A 16040-nucleotide genomic window follows, 5' to 3' on the forward strand; every position below is an offset into this window, starting at 1 on the left:
TGCTGTCTATATTGAGTAAATCCAAGTATAATCGACTCAGACAATATACTGTGAACTAGTAATGAAAAAATGCATTTGCAAAAACCAGAACATAATACAATGACCCCTCTCAACTCCCCTCTGGAGAAAGAGATGCATCATACATACGACAGATCGCTGGCATTACATTTTCTGACTGTTGACTCGAGAGAATGCCAACTTTTATGAACTATACTTGAGACATTCAATTTATTTTGTGAATAAACGTGTACAGCTTCCTCCATTTCTTCCCATGTTTGAAGGGCTTAGACATATCAAAAGAGACAAGTGTCAGTGGAAATACCATAAAAGGGTGAAGTTTTCACCGAATACTGATCAACATCCCTCAATAACAAGCCAAGGACACATCCATAAAATGTTTTTTCTGACAAGTTTTTTTAAACTATTTTTATTTCCTCCTTATAAAAAGCGTCTCTTACTCTGTCCAGTTAGCATCTGTTATGACTCACTTGTGGAAGTTCAGAAAAACAAAAGGTAATTAAAAAACTCAGTACAATAGGATAAATCCATTCAAGCTAAATTTAAACATCATTATTCAGATCAGACCTCATTGCCCTGTTTTCACCAGCCCTGAACTGAACAACCTGAATTGAATCAAACTCTTATTTGATTATTTATTCAGATAATAAATAACTCACTCAGAAAGACAGAGCTCAAAATCCACATTTATATCTGTTGAATTTTAAAGAACTTAAAGGAAATGATTTAGTCTTTTAATGTCATTAGCATCCAGTAAAATAAATTAGTGGACATCAGCTTTCACTAGCTATTAAGTTTTCCACTTATGAGAGTCTTTGGTTTGAATAAATGCAGAAAGAAGATGCTTAAAACTGCACATTTTAAATAAGGAAAAAAAAGTCAGAAAACATGCATATTAAGAGTTAGTCTGCTCATTTGCTAAGAACCAAACATTTATGACAACACATTTTATCTTTTAGAAAAACAAACATGTTCTGCAAGCTCAATTTCCCTGGGGGGAAAAAAAAAAAAAAAGAAAAGCTACAATAATGTCACCAAGAAGGAAAAAGGATTAGGAAGAAACCTGGGACCAGACCTTTTGGGCAATGACGTAAGACATAAGCAGCAAAAGGTTAAGCAGCTGAAAGGCGTGTTTTTGCGTGAGATGACACAAGCACATCTTTTCTGGTGGGGCTGTGAGGACTGCGTCTCCCAGAAGCACTGTCTGGTGCTGCACATATCCTCCAGGTTCTGTGATGAAGCGGTACCACTGTACAGCCTTCTCATCCAAATCAAGGCTGCATGTGCTCCTCAGAACAACTGACCAAACCCACCTACAAAATTTACATGCAACCTACAGACACACATTAAAGAACATTATTCAACTTGCAAAGTCAATCACTCAAGAATTATGTAAGAGAAGAATTTAATTTGCATGTGGAAATGTTAAGTCACTCCCCACCATATGCAGTATAACTTAATCTTTCATTACATGACTACATAGACTTTCTCTGTGGCTACCAGGCTGTGTAGTGAAAGAAGCCATACTCTGTAGCTTCCTACTTCATTGCTTGCACAAGTCGAAAGGTCTAATATCAATAAACTATGGAGATGTAAGAAGGAAAAGGAGGATCTCAGTGTCAAAGCCGTTCACTTCTCTGTCCTGAAGAGTCAGGCTCTATCTCTAAAGACTCCAGCGTGGAGGAGTCAGGGCTGGGAGCTCTTCGGCATAAACTGCACGTCCCTTATATTCTCTGTAGGTGACTTGAGATTTTGGGATCTGACTTGTAGAAGAGCTGAAAGTGTAATATGACTGACCAATATTCTACAAAGATCACATGCCAGGAAGAGGATACTAACAGTGGACACTTTCACTCTTCATTGCATCTGTGTTTCAGTTCCTCATTCATTAAATGTGGAAAAAATGACATCTTGCTGCCTTACATGGCTGTGTAAAAAGAAACGTCCACTAATTGTGAAAACCCTGAACGACAATCACTAGGACAAAACTAATCCTGAGGTTCTGTTACTAAACCAAGAATTGGTAGACTTTCCTAGTTTAATTATACTTTTTACATGGCATACGCAAGTCTGTGCCTTAGTTTCTCATTTGTTAAATAAAAAAACACCTTCCTTCTCCATAGGGCTTTTATGAAAACAAGTATATGCTTGAGATTATGAGGGACTCAGTTACCACTGTGATGCGGGATATAAATACTCAAGACAGACAGCGCTATGTAAAAGCCAAGGACAAAAGAGATGTTCGTCTTTATTTGTCTCTTCTCAGAGCCTGGTATTAATTCAGGTCTGAAGCAACAAATTCAACAAAGGGCAGAGGGGAGAACCACACAGAATACGAACTGACTCATTAACTGCCCATTTTGCACAGCAAAGGAGGGGCTTTAGGGAAAAAAAAAAAAAAAAGAAAAGTATCATCAACATTAAAACTCCACCTCAGTGAGCTAAGAGGTCAATGGCATGAGCTTTAATAAGGCCAAGTGCAGAGTCCTTCACTTGGGGTATAAAAACCCAAAGCATCGCTATAGGCTCGGGGAAGAGCGGCTGGAGAGCTGCCTGGCGGAGAAGGACCTGGGGGTGTTGGTTGACTACCGGCTTGATATGAGCCAGCAGTGTGCCCAGGTGGCCAAAATGGCCAATGGGATACTGGCGTGTATCAAGAATAGTGTGACCAGCAGGAGCAGGGAAGTGATCCTGCCCCTGTACTCGGCACTGGTGAGGCCGCACCTGGAATATTGTGTCCAGTTTTGGGCCCCTCGCTTTAAGTGAGATATTGAGCTCCTGGAGCGGGTCCAAAGAAGGGCCACTAAACTGGTCAAGGGGCTGGAAAATAAAACTTATGAGGAGCGGCTGAGGGAGTTGGGGCTGTTTAGCCTGCAGAAGAGGAGGCTGAGGGGAGACCTGATTACAGCCTACAAATACTTGAGAAAAGATGGTGGGAAGGTAGGGGAAGGGCTCTTTACATTAGTGTTGGGTGACAGACCAAGAGGAAATGGGTATAAGCTTAGTCAGGGGACATTCAGGTTGGATGTTAGGAAGTATTTCTTCTCTGAAACGGTTGTCAGCCACTGGAATAGGCTGCCCAGGGAGGTGGTTGAGTCCCCATCCCTGGATGTGTTTAAGAATAGGGTGGATGATCTACTTGGGGATATGGTTTAATGGGGATTAGGGATGGTTGGACTTGATGATCTCTAAGGTCTTTTCCAACCTAGAAATCTATGATATCTATGAAATCTAAGGATCCTTGGAGTTGAAGGATTCCAAGGTCTGACAACCTGAGTGCTCAAATTCACAGCTTTAATGAATTGTTTTGCATGGCATCTGTAGGAAGGCAGAGAAATGGAGCTTCTGTACCCTGGGTCCTGCACCACGGGCACCGAGCCAGCACCTCATCCCCTTGTGCGCAGCCCCACCGTCTTCACAGTAACTATGCAAAGTATAGAAAATAACTCACCACCAACTATTCAGTGACTGTATGAAAAGTGTAACAGTCATTGACAGGTGATGAAGCTTTGCTGCAAAATTTGGTGCTAATTCTGCAAGTGCTGAAATTTAGGAATAACTTTACCCACAAGCAGACTCACTTAGTTCAGTGAACTGTACAATCACAGTGTGAAACATGGTCAAGTACATCCTAAGGTACTAAATGAGGAGTTCAAAGGTTTCGGGACTAGGAATTTAATCTGAATTTTTACCTATATTTTCTCTTGACTTATTCGTAGCACTAAGCAATGCAAACGTAATACAGGAAAGGGAAAAAAAGGTTGAATAAGACGTCAGATGTTTTCTCTGTGTTCTCATCCCATATATGATACTCATTAGGATGTAACTCCTGCCGGTAAGTGTACACCGGGCCAAAGGGCATTAGCAGAGTTTGTACACGTGTTAAGGTACAACAGATCACACCATTCCAGTTAGACAGGCTGGATCCTTTCCCCTGTCACTGAAAGGATTTGTACACACTTTTGCTTAATTCTCCCTGAGAATCCACCACGTTTGCTTCCAGCAAACATTACAATCACAACATATAAAGATATACGGTATATCTTTCCGTACAGCAAAGTACTTATGCCACTTACTAGCCTAGCTTGGAAGCAGAGGGTCATTTTTCCCATAAAGTGTTCACATTGCCAAAAAACCCACCCTGTGTCAATAAAATCCCTCAGTATGACATTTCAGCCACCTCTACCATCTCCATTAATTCAGTAAGACTTTTTCTATCGAACGCATTAACTCTCTTTACAGTCTTACTAAGCACTTCCACAGTAACTTTAGGAAGCCAGTGTTGGACTGGCACAGCTGAATGCATCAACGCACCCACCCAGAACGGCATTCGCAAGCACTGGGCAGGATTGAACATTCCTGTAGAATACAGGGAGCGCTTTAACTCAGGGTGTTTCCACTACCTCGAAGTAACCAGACACAAAGTTCCTGCCTCCCACCTATGAGTCTCGCTGCCGTTAGCCCCTAAATCGGCAGCCCGCGCCATCAGGCACGTTGATGCTGTTTCCGCTCCAGCAGCCGACCAGGGAATGGGTCCACCAACAAGGCGGGCTGAGGGCAGCCTCCGCACCCTTCCCCTTGGCATGACCCGGGGGCCGAGGAGCCGTCGGGGGCCTCTTCCCACCACCCGCCATTTACCTGGAGCAGGTGGTGAGCCGCCCGGTAGCCGAGGCGCGGGCCTCCCCGTACGCCGGGCGGCAGCCGCCCCGTGCCGTAGCCGTGCCAGGCCACCACGTAGGGGTTGTCCATGGTCAGCCAGTAGCGCACCTGCCCGCCGAAATGCCGGAAGCAGAGCTCGGCGTAGTCGCGGAAGAGCTGGGGCAGGACGGGGCTCGCCCAGCCGCCGAAGGCGTCCTGCAGGCCCTGCGGCAGGTCCCAGTGGTAGAGGGTGACGACGGGCTCGACGCCCAGCTCCCGCAGGCGGCCCAGCAGCCGCCGGTAGTGCGCCAGCCCGGCGGGGTTGAGCGGCGCCGTGCCGTTGGGCAGCAGCCGCGCCCAGGACAGCGAGAAGCGGTAGTGGGAGACCCCCAGGCGCCGCAGCCCCTCGGCGTCGCGGAAGAGGTTGTTGTAGCTGTCGCTGGCCACGTCGCCGCCCGCCGGCCCCGGCGGGGCGGACCCCGGCGGCGTGGCCGGGCGGTGGGCGAAGGTGTCCCAGACCGAGGCGCCTTTGCCGCCCTGGCGCCAGCCGCCCTCCGTCTGGTAGGCGGCGCTGCCCGCCCCCCAGAGGAAGCCGTCGGGGAAAGTGTCGTGGAGGAAGAGCTGGTCCTGCGGGTAGGGCAGCCGGGCGAAGCGGGACCAAGTGCCCGCGCCCTTCCCCGGCGCCCCGAGCAGCGGCCGCCCCAGCAGCAGCAGCGGCGGCAGCAGCAGCGGCGGCAGCGGCGCGGCGGGTCTCATGCTCCCGGCGGGGCTCCGCGACAGCGGTTCCCTCCTCCCAGCCCCCCGCCGCCCCCTTTTATCTCACCTCACCCCTTCTCCCCCCCGCCCGCCCCCCAGTGGGCACGGCTATTAATAATTACCTCGGAGCTGCCGTCTGCATCCTTCCTGCCCGGCTCCCTCGGGGAGAGCTGCCTCCGGGGGCGAGATCCAGGGGGTGAGACGGCGCGGGCGGGGGGGAGAGGGCGGCAGCGGGGCGGGGGCTCCTCGGGAGAGCGGTGGATCGTGTGACCCCTTTGGGGTCGCCTGGCACAAACACACACACACACCTCCGGCCCCTTAAGAAGGAGGTCCCCGTTTGACGGGCGTCCGCACCTCGCCGCAGCGCCGGTGCCCCCCATCGGAGGCGGGACCCTCGCCGCTGCCCTGCACCCTTTCCCCGAAACGAAGGAGTCCACGGAAGGACTCGACGGCCGGATCCGTCCGCTGTGGGGAGCTGCGCGTAGCCCCCTTCACGCCCCCACCGCGCAGCGTCGCCGTCGGGGAGCCCGGGGTCGGCGGCAGCGGCCCCTGCGGTGGGGCCGGAGAGAGGGAGCGAATCCCGTGGCGGGGGGGGGAAAGGCGAGGAAATGAAAATTATTTTTTCTTCACGCAGTATTTCTCTTGTGCTACCTTGGCAAGAGATTTCGCGTCTGCGGTCTCTCATGCGACAGTAATTAAAGACAAACTCGTTGTCCAAGCACAACATATGCTCACACACATCCCCACACCCCCACGCCCCAGTAATTCGTGGACTGTCATCTCCCAGTAAAAACACTTTTCTAGAGTAGGAGGTTGGTGTATTTCATTGTTTACCACATGCAAAACAAGTTCCAATTAGAAATGCCTCATGGATCTCGGGGCGGGGGGGAAAAATGGAGCTATGTTTGATTACTGAGTTACACTTTTTAACCGATCGTGTGGGCGTGATCCATGGACCTCTCTTTAAAGGCAGGTCTCAGGCTGCGGTTCTCGTCTGCTTCGGACAAAACGATTTGACAAGGGCTGCACAGGGAGAACTGGCTCAACACGTCGCAAAAAACCTGGGCTTCAGGTGTGCGGACTCTAAAATGCGTTGGGATTTCTGCAAACAAAACGCACCTACTAGACAGGCTGTTAAGGACAGGGAGATGTTCCCAGGAGATAAAGTTGTTGTTTAACTACAGAATGAAGGCATTCAGATAATTTCATTTTATTTTTAGAAAATAAGCGCCCTCAGGGGAAAATTACAGGTAATTGCTAATAATGAGGCAATGGATTTAAATGCCAATTGTGATCGGCTGAAGATTTCCTCTACTGCACAGGATGGGGTCTCGCACCGCTCAAGTGCAGGCAGGGCTTTTGCTGTGCCTGTTTCTAGAACTTCCAGCTTCCACTTTTTCTGCACTGATTCAGTTCCGTTTCGGGTGTTGTTTTGCGCTGTTTTTAAAGCAGAAATGACAGATGTAACGGACAGGATTGTAGTTAGTCTTCCATTGGTGGCAATGAACTAATTCCTGTGTTAGAGGGGTGAAGCTCTGAACAGCCCAGGGGACCATGGCCACCCTTTCCTTAAGGGAGGAAGTTTTTGGGGCGGGAGTAGGGGGATGACAGTCCCAGAACCAGGGCTGGTCATCAGCTGCCAAGAGTTTGCTATACAGTCTGACAAGCTGCTGAAATTCCATTGCAGTCTAAGTAAATGACAACTTGAGCTTCAGCAAGGGAGCTACGGCAACAGGAAAAATGTCTTAGCATCACCTGGTAGTTACTTGCAGAAGCTGGAGATTAGTTGTTAAGTGCTCAGTGGCATTGCTGCAGTCGTCCCCGTCAAGGAGTGAAGAGCCAGGCTCCTGTTCAGCCCTGACCTGATTTCAGTGGAAGTGTAATGCCTTCACTGGAGCTCGCTGCCTAAGTGTTTTGAAAATCGGGATGTAGAGACATGTCTCAGAAATACCTTAGCATAAAACAGGGTGTTAGTGATGCCACATCCATTGCTGACATTTAAGGAAAAAAAAAATCTTTGGCTATCAGGGGACACAAGAGATTTTAAAATATATTTTGGTACGTTTTCTTTCATTTGCTAATTATTAACTAAAACCTAGATCAATCCTATTTGCACTTAGGGAGCACCTACAAGTAGACACTTAACTAGAACTCCTTCATTAGGATCTTGTTTTTTCCAGAGCCTCTCAACAGCCAAAGGAAAGAAAAACCTGCCCACTGCTCTGTGCCAATATATGTTTTTTTCCTAACATACAGTCTAACAAACTCTGTGCAATATTAACCATGCAGAAAGGTCAGCCAAACACTTGCAGGCATCCAGGCCTCCTTCACTGCTCCTTGAGTCCAAAGCATGGCTCCACTGCGTCTGTATTGCTGACCAAGCACACTTCCAACTCTGCCTCAGGTTGGCAGATCAAGATTTATCTTTCAGCCTCTCTGTATTGGTGATTACTGAATGTTCAACTTTTAATAATATATATAATGGATACTGTAAATATCAGTATAATTTTCATTCAGGATATGCTGAGATTTTCTTTGCTAGCTACACATGCAGTCAAATTCAACAGTGTTCTGATTGAGTATTTCTGTTTCTACCCCAAAGAGGCTGAATCTTCTGGGATACCTAATTTTAGGTAAAGTAACTCTATTACTGTTTTAGATTCATTTAACAGCTTTCCTTGAGGTCACATCGTGCACTGGCTTCAATGCAGCAAACCCCTTCCTCATTTAAAAATCTCCAAAGAAGAGCTATCAGCCTTATGCTGATAACATCTGTGCTCCTCACTGTGGTAGAACAAGTGGTCTCAGTGCCTAAAACTGCCATCTTCTGTTTTAATGCCCCTTCTCTGTCCACAAGCGTATTTCCAGCCATATACAAGCATATAGTCACTTGAAAATAGCCTTGTGTAATAGATTTACACTCTCAGTATTTCATCTCAAGGCACCAAAGTACTCGCTACCAGTTGGGGACACTGCTTAAAAAAAACCCACCTGAATTAGACTGGAGCGTTTTCTCTACTGCTTCCGTCACTGCATAACGATACTACTTCTTTATTCTGTCTGTTAAATGCAAACTGCTAAACTGCCAGATTTTACTTCCACTTGCTGATGATTAGCTGTTCTCAGTGGAAAGCTGTGCAGCAGCATTCTAGGTTTACCTTCTTCATCCCTGCCAGAACATCACAGTCGACCAGGCAAATAAGCTCTTCCTCAATTTTCTCAGGGAAGAAGTTGCAAGTCCAATTTTCTTGAAAAAATGCAGCCTTCCATACCTATTCCTTCCTTCTCTCTTGATCACACTTGTTATGTGCATTCACTGTACGTTCAGAATGACTTTAAAGACAACCAGTATCTGGCTGTCTTGAAATTAGAAACACGATGTTGTCAGGTCCAAAATACGCCTGCTGGTATAATGACTTAGTGTAGTGCTGAAGAATGCTTGGGAAGATGTCAAATCCTCCTCTATCTAGCCCTAAGTACCAAATCATTCTCATCTCCACTTTTTTGTAGTTGGAAAGGGTGAAATGCTTAAAAGATTTTTTTTTGAATCCTGGAGACTCTAGTCATCTCCTGTTTCAAATGTGACAAATTCTTTTTATCCCGTAAAGGACTCTGAATTGTTCTCCTTTGTTCTGTGGTAGGATCTAGTGTGAGGTGGGAAGTTAGAAACCTAAACTCCAGTCGCTTTCTCTTTACCCTTTTGTAACTGTGTCTCCGAGAAGTGGGCTAATCCTGAACATCCTCTTGTAGGAAAAGTGGAATTCCAGATCCTTTGGCCTTTCTTACTTTGGGAAGCCTAGAAATTGATATTTTATTCACATGGGGCAGGGATGGCAATCTCATTGTGACCTAGGAGAGGACATGTGGTGTCTGGATGCTTCCTTGTACGGGAAGGGTCTGCAAAGCCTTCCCAATCTTGCAAACCCTCCTGCAGGGAAACCAGTAAACCCATTTCAAATCCTGAATCACAGAAGGTGATGGAGATGGGAAGAAAGGTGAAACCCCATCTTGGAATGCCATTTCATTGGAAATGGCATCTTGGAAATGCTGTCTCTTACTCCTGGGAGGCCACAAAGACCTCCCCATTATACAGGTGATGAGACAAGAGTTCATAGGTGGTCTCCTTGTCTTCAAAAGTGCCTTCTGAATTGGTGGAAGAAGGGATGAGCAAAGACAGAAGGGAGAAGGGAAATGGTGAAGAGGTGGATGCAGCCTCACTCTTCCTGTCCTGGGCAGGGGACAGGGGTTTGTCTGGCAAGAAGAGTCCAGAGCTGAGGGAGAAGAATCAGAGGTGTTGGAGAGAGGACAGAAGAGCGCTCCTTACCAACTCCAGCGGTGTAGCTCATGAGCCACAGGCTACTATTCTGTTTTAGGCAGGAACTGAACCCTGATTGCAGAGGTTGAAGAAGTAGGCCCATCTTCCCAGAGTCTGCTGAGCCTGTGTGAACCGATGAATGTGGACGTCCAGGAAAGTAACAGACCAAACAGGGAGTTGCCTAAAGAGTTCTGGCACTTTTAGGGTAGGAAATCCTGGAAAACAGAGGGACTGGATCACTCACAGGGGTGAAACAGATTTAACAAGTTGGATGGGATCTGGATAGACTGGATGTCAACCCTAAGAGGTGAAAATCCCAGTTTGTGGTCTCTGATGCAGTAGAAAAAGGAACAAAAACATAATTTCACTGTTCTCGCTTCTATTTTAATTTCTATTTGTGACGCACTGTTATCATTTTGAAACCGATTTCATTCAGTCTCCACAGGATGGCTGGAAAGCTTGAATCCTGTGGCTCAGACTAGAGCTGACAGCACTCTAGAGACATGTACAGTGACTTTTTGTATACACTAATCCTATCTCTTTAGTTCAGGCACAGCTGAAGCATTTCCCTTCTTCTTCAAATTCTTACTATTTTAAAACCTCTGGCAAAATGTGACATCTTCTATGAAAAGAAAGATCCACAGGGGCTTAAATGAAGAAATAGAAAGCACTACTATTAAAGAATGAAAATGCAATGCTCAGTTTTATGTACGTGAAAGTTGAATTTTTTATGCATTAAATTCAGTCAGGGAAGAACATCCTGCAAATTACTTCTATCATCATATCTTTAGATCACTTTCCATAGGCAAATTGTTAAGAATTACTCCTGCTAAAATCATACAGCAGGACAAGTTAGTGCTTGCTAAATCTGTATTTCAGTAAGCAGTTGAATGACGCCTCAATTGAGATATTTCAGCTCGTGCCAATATTGGTCTCCTTTACTGCAAGGCAAAGACTGGCTCACCAAGAAGTAGAGGAATGGTTTTAAGAACTATTGTAGTATGTTAATTCTTTTTAAGATTTTCTGCCTAAATGACTCTTCTGCAGATAAGAGGTATATCATTTTAAACTGAACTGAGTTGAAACTTTGTAAACTAGTCATTTAAATTATATTGCACTATGCTGCTGCGTTACTAAATGTATATGCAACACCGGCTGCAAACGCATAAACGTTTTTCAGGGCTACAGACATATGATGCTCTTTAATAAACACAACTATTACATTATACAAAATCAATTTTGACTGAATAGCAAAAACTCGGTCTCTGTACTGTGTGAAGTGTGTTGTACTGAAATCTGATTTATAGTCAACTCAGAGGCCATTTAGTCTTTTAGTGCTACTTCATATCCACGTAAACATACTTGGGAGCTATTCCCAGATATTCTAGCAAGGCTTTACTCCTGTGTTTCCAAGATTGGCTCAAAACCATTGGGAAGTCAAGATATTTATTACCAAAACAGTAAGTATGCGCAGTTTAGAGTCTACCTCTTCAAATGTGATTGACGAGTTGAAGCAGATTAGTTCAAGATAGAGTATATTGCAACAGTCCGGTCTGGAAAAGCAGACCTTTCTAATAAAAGAAAAAAAACTTGAGGATTATTGCCATGAATTTCACCTCTGAGACATGAAAGCATAGATGTATTCACAGTATTCAAAACATTTTGCATTAAGCATTTTTTCACAGCTGCTCTCCAGAAGAATTGGTGCACTACTTCAAAAACTAAAAGTCAGATAATTTTCATAGTAAGTTTTGGGTTATTTTCTAGTGGTTTTTTTTTTCTGTACTTTTCCTGTGATTTTTGAACACTGTTTGAAGAAATAGCTGTTTACGTATCACACTGCAAAGTGGCAGTCACCAGCCTGTAGGTTTCTAAAAGCAACAGCAATCCAAGTGATCTGGCTCCATGGAAAGGCTGGAGGAATGTTTGCAGGTTCTTGCTAGGTCCTGTATGTGGTCCAGAAGCAGAGACTAAAGCACTTCTATGAAGGCTTACAGTTATGAAATTTAAAACTTGGAGCTGGGCAGCTAAGTATTGAGAAGCTTGAGACTGTCTGGTAGGCGGTGAGATAATAGATTAACACCTGGGATGTTTGTATTCTATCAAAGAACTAAGAAGCCTACACAGAATACATGTCATGTGGGGAGGATGACGTGCAGACCAGAAAACATCCAAATATGGCACATAAAGATATATAGCCTAAAGTAAACACACATTGCTGGTAATGACTGGAAGTTTACCTTATAGAAAAAACAATTAGCCAATTAGATAATGCATAGCAGAGGCAGAGTAGAATATGGTGGCTAATAAAAGGATGCTTGATAGAACCTGTGAAGGACTCATTTAATGTGTGTAAAGAGAACTTGGATTCTATGGATTCAGATTGCTGAAATCACTGCTGTGTTTTCACAGTGCAACGTTGTGCTGTGTCTACCATACACATCTACCATTTCTGAGCAAAGAAATCTCTGTGAGAGTTCCCATGTTCAGTTGAGCTGTGGGGCTGGGCAAGGATAAGCAAGCTGGGCCATTGAAACAGCTCTGGAGCTGGGCTGGGGGATGTCAAGAACACCTCGGGGGAGCTGTAGTTGGTTCCTGCAGTGCTTGGAGTCAGTAATCCCTCAAATATCAAGAGTTATGAGAGCAAAAGGCAGACCCCTGCAAAAATTATCTGGATTGTAGCCTTCCACAATTAACAAAGCTGGTGAACTAAGAATGGGACTTAGCTTTGAATTAAGGCACCTGAATGTAGTTGTCTACTTACAGGTTTCTAGATGTAAGCTGAGAAACAAATTCAGTAGCTGTCAGACCTCTGGTTCCGACTTCAGAAGTTACTGATCTTGTGTCCTACCTGGAAATTCCACCTCAATGTCTTAGGGGCCCCAGGGCATCTCAGTAGATGCCTATATTTAGGTAAATTAATTGAGCCCATGACAGTTCAAGGACATCTAACCAATGTAATACATGCAGCCCAGAGAGTGATTCCACTCACCCTAAGGTAAGCACCAAGGAGAGATTCACCTGCCCAAACCTGTGTGTCTGGTTCCATCTCCAGCAGTCCATGGTGTCTGGCACATCTGCATGGGGCATGCCAATACAGCACAGAGGGCTCATTTCAGCTGCCCACATATAGTTGACAAGACTTTTGGCTAGGTACCCCACCTGTCTTCCACTTAATATTCCAAAACAACACACGTCTCCTGTGTTATATCTATCAGCTTTGGGTAGACAACATGGTAACTCTATGGCATGACACAATGTGGTCAAATGACACCATCATCTACCTAACTACGAGCAACCAAATGTGGGAGATCTACATTCTCCTGTAATGGCAGTTGGAAATCAAGCAGGATATCCTCATATATTCAGAATGGTACCTAATGTCATGTGTAAGGATGAAAGTCCTGATGCTAGTGGCTGTTCACCTCTTCGGTTACTCAGTCTGCTACAGTTGGACCTCTGTGGGTTCTACATCATCCAGCTCTTGCTCAAGACATTTAGGTGCCTGAATGTCAAAATGAATCTCACTCTCCTAGTACTCTGATAGGAATTTTTATCTTAACACCATTAATAACATTCTTATACATCATACATCTACTACCATAATTTATATAAGGCCTCACTTTATCCACATCTGAAATCACAGGAGATTTAATCTTTTGAACAATGAGATGCTCTTCTCTTCCTTGGGGTGGAATTAGAGACAGGATAATATTTGTTAACATATAAATCAGGATCTTAAAACTTCTTCCTGAGCAGAAGCCAGACTTTTACATGTTTTATGTTTATTGCCTTCTTTAAGTGATGGACTTACAACCTCTTCTTTAGATCAAAACATCAGGGGCAAATCAGGAAGCCATATGTGCCACCACCGACTTCAGTTCTGTGACATTAAGTGTTTATGAGACTATTTTGAGTTTTCTCAAGGTCAGTGATGAGATTTTCACCAGTCATCCTGATTCCCCCTACAGCGTCATATCTGCTGGAAGTCAAAGGAGGATGAGCAACATAATAAGGAAGAAGGAGCTGTGCCGCAATTATAATGCAGGTAGCTGAATGGAGGGGTAACAAAAATGCCACAGTGATTAGGCAACACTTGTTGGTACATCAGTGGTTTAGTTCTCTTCGTCCAGCAGGTAACTTCAGAAAATCTTCATATTTGTGGGATTCTAAGAAAACAAGTGTTTGGTATATCCACTCAATGGCTGTAAGGAAAGTCCCATATCATGGCTGAAGGAGGCATCAATTAAGCTTTGATGTATGTATATTTGAGCTATATGTAAGACAATTAAGCAGACTAATTCTCTAAAATTGTCAGGCCCGTAGGAAGGTTATCTACTGTTTAGTACAAGCATCTAAAGTAAGCATTTTCCAAGTGTAAATCTTTGATTTACAGTGCTCTTTTCTATGTGCCCAGAACATAAGCCATGCAAAAATTCAGCTTGAAAAAAATGCTTTGGAGTACATGTAACAACATTCAAATGCATTCATTGCTGGAAGAATGTAACCTCTTACCAGCATGGTCCATGTATTCTTCATCTAAACTTAATTTTTAAAAGATTTCAGAAAACTTTCTTTGTAGCAAAAAATCTTTCATACATACACAGTGAGGCAGTCCCTCCCACAGAGAGAAAAGCAGACCCCTGGCACTATGAAACATGCTTCATAGGAGACAGCACTAAGTGAGTTTTAAATCTATTAGATATTTTTTAAAAAAAGGTACTACAGTCAGGCATCGTCAAGCAATTCCTCCTCTTGGCTGAAACAAGGGAAGGACTCTGCAAGGGAAGCGAGGCAGAAACAATATCTACTGGACTCCTTTCTCTGTTAGGTACCAAGGGGTAGCTATTGAGTGAGCGACACATTTTGGGTCATGCTGTCAGAGCAGGTGTTCGTTTGGGCAATTTATGGTCACAAAGGCTGATATAGCACTTTTCTTCCCGAGTTCTGTAGCTTAGTCATAGATATGAAGAGAAGTTAATTTTGTTGTTTTTTTAATTAACTTAGCATTTAAATTCCTGTAGGCCCAACTTCCAGCTGACAAAGAGAGGTTCCTTGAAAGGAAGGGATCTGTGTCCATTTCTCTTTATTATTTCTATCTTCAGTTCAAAACAGGCTTTAACTTAAAAAGCTGAAAATTTTGAGGAAGATGATCTACTAAATACATCCAGTAATTTTTCATGCCTTTTCTCCATTGCCTCCTGAGAGTTTCCTTTCTGTATGCAATGGCTTTTTTGGATGTTCCCTTACAGCAGACGTGCTGTAAGGTCACAGTATCAACGCCTGCAGTGTGAGAGACTTGTCTTAGCACGTTTGCTATTATTATTTCAGCAGGTCAGCAGCAGTTTCCAGAGGATCACAAATGAAAGCAGGAAAATTGTGATTTTTCAAAGTGTGGCAGGTATCTCTGAAAAAAGCTCAGCAATATTTCCCATGCTTCCCAAGGCTAAGGGCATCCTCCAGACCCGTCTCACAGCTGTCGGGGCAGTCAGCACAGTAAGACCTTGAGGTCAGTGGATCCAGTCTCCAGAGATTGCAGCACTGCTCTTGTCTCTTAAAAATGCTGACAGGCTCGGCTTGGTGGCAAAGTCTCTGCCTGGTTTACTGTCTTCAAGCCATGCCCCTTATACGCTCATGACCTAACTGGCGAAGCATTTCATGTTTGCCTGTAACAAGGTGTTGACATGACCCTCTGTAGCCTCCCCGGGGCTAACACAAAATGTTTTGATTTCTAGCTCCTCTTTTACAGCAATCAAAACAGATCAGGTGTCTCATTTCACACATATCATTGCTTAGCTGCATCCTGCCCTGCTCCCCTTCCTTACCTAAGTCCCAGGTCATACCATATTTAACACAATCGCTTCTTCCACCCATCTCATGAAAGGACATTGCACTCCACAGCAGCACCTTTCACAGGCTTTTACATTATTGCTTTAGCTTATGTTAAGGATTTCCATTTTTGCTCTTGACTCACTGCCCAGCCTTACGTTGGCCAGTGTTTTATTTGACCTATGAGCAGTACTGAATGGTGCTGCAGAGTAGCCTCTCTAAAAGGCAAATGTCATCTAAATACCTATGGGCAGGTGGCCATTCCTTAAAGAAAAGGTAGAAAAGCTTTTTGCTGTGAAACACACGTAACCTGGAAGGAGTGCCTTTTGTCAGCTTCACCTACACTGTGATGTAATGAAGCTGCGTAAAAAGAGTGAAGCCTTTTAGTAAAGTCTCTTAAACACACTATGGAATAGTAATATTGGTAAAAGTTCTGCTATGGGTGTAGGTATAAAACTACATTAATTGTGTCTTAGCTTATGCT

The 16040-nt window shown here is 44.6% G+C and overlaps 1 protein-coding gene across 1 annotated transcript in view; it reads right to left on the reverse strand.

Annotated features, from left to right (window-relative positions):
- Nucleotides 1-5412, reverse strand: part of KL (klotho) — a 57699-nt gene extending 52287 nt beyond the window's left edge. Inside the window, exon 1 of the mRNA XM_086612946.1 lies at nt 4657-5412. Within this exon, the coding sequence (XP_086469072.1) occupies nt 4657-5412 (756 nt within the window). The remainder of the gene's footprint in view (nt 1-4656) is intronic.
- Nucleotides 5413-16040: the final 10628 nt, after the last annotated feature.

This window comes from Tauraco erythrolophus, chromosome 1 (genome assembly GCF_009769465.1).
Source record: "Tauraco erythrolophus isolate bTauEry1 chromosome 1, bTauEry1.pri, whole genome shotgun sequence".
NCBI classification, from domain to species: domain Eukaryota; kingdom Metazoa; phylum Chordata; class Aves; order Musophagiformes; family Musophagidae; genus Tauraco; species Tauraco erythrolophus.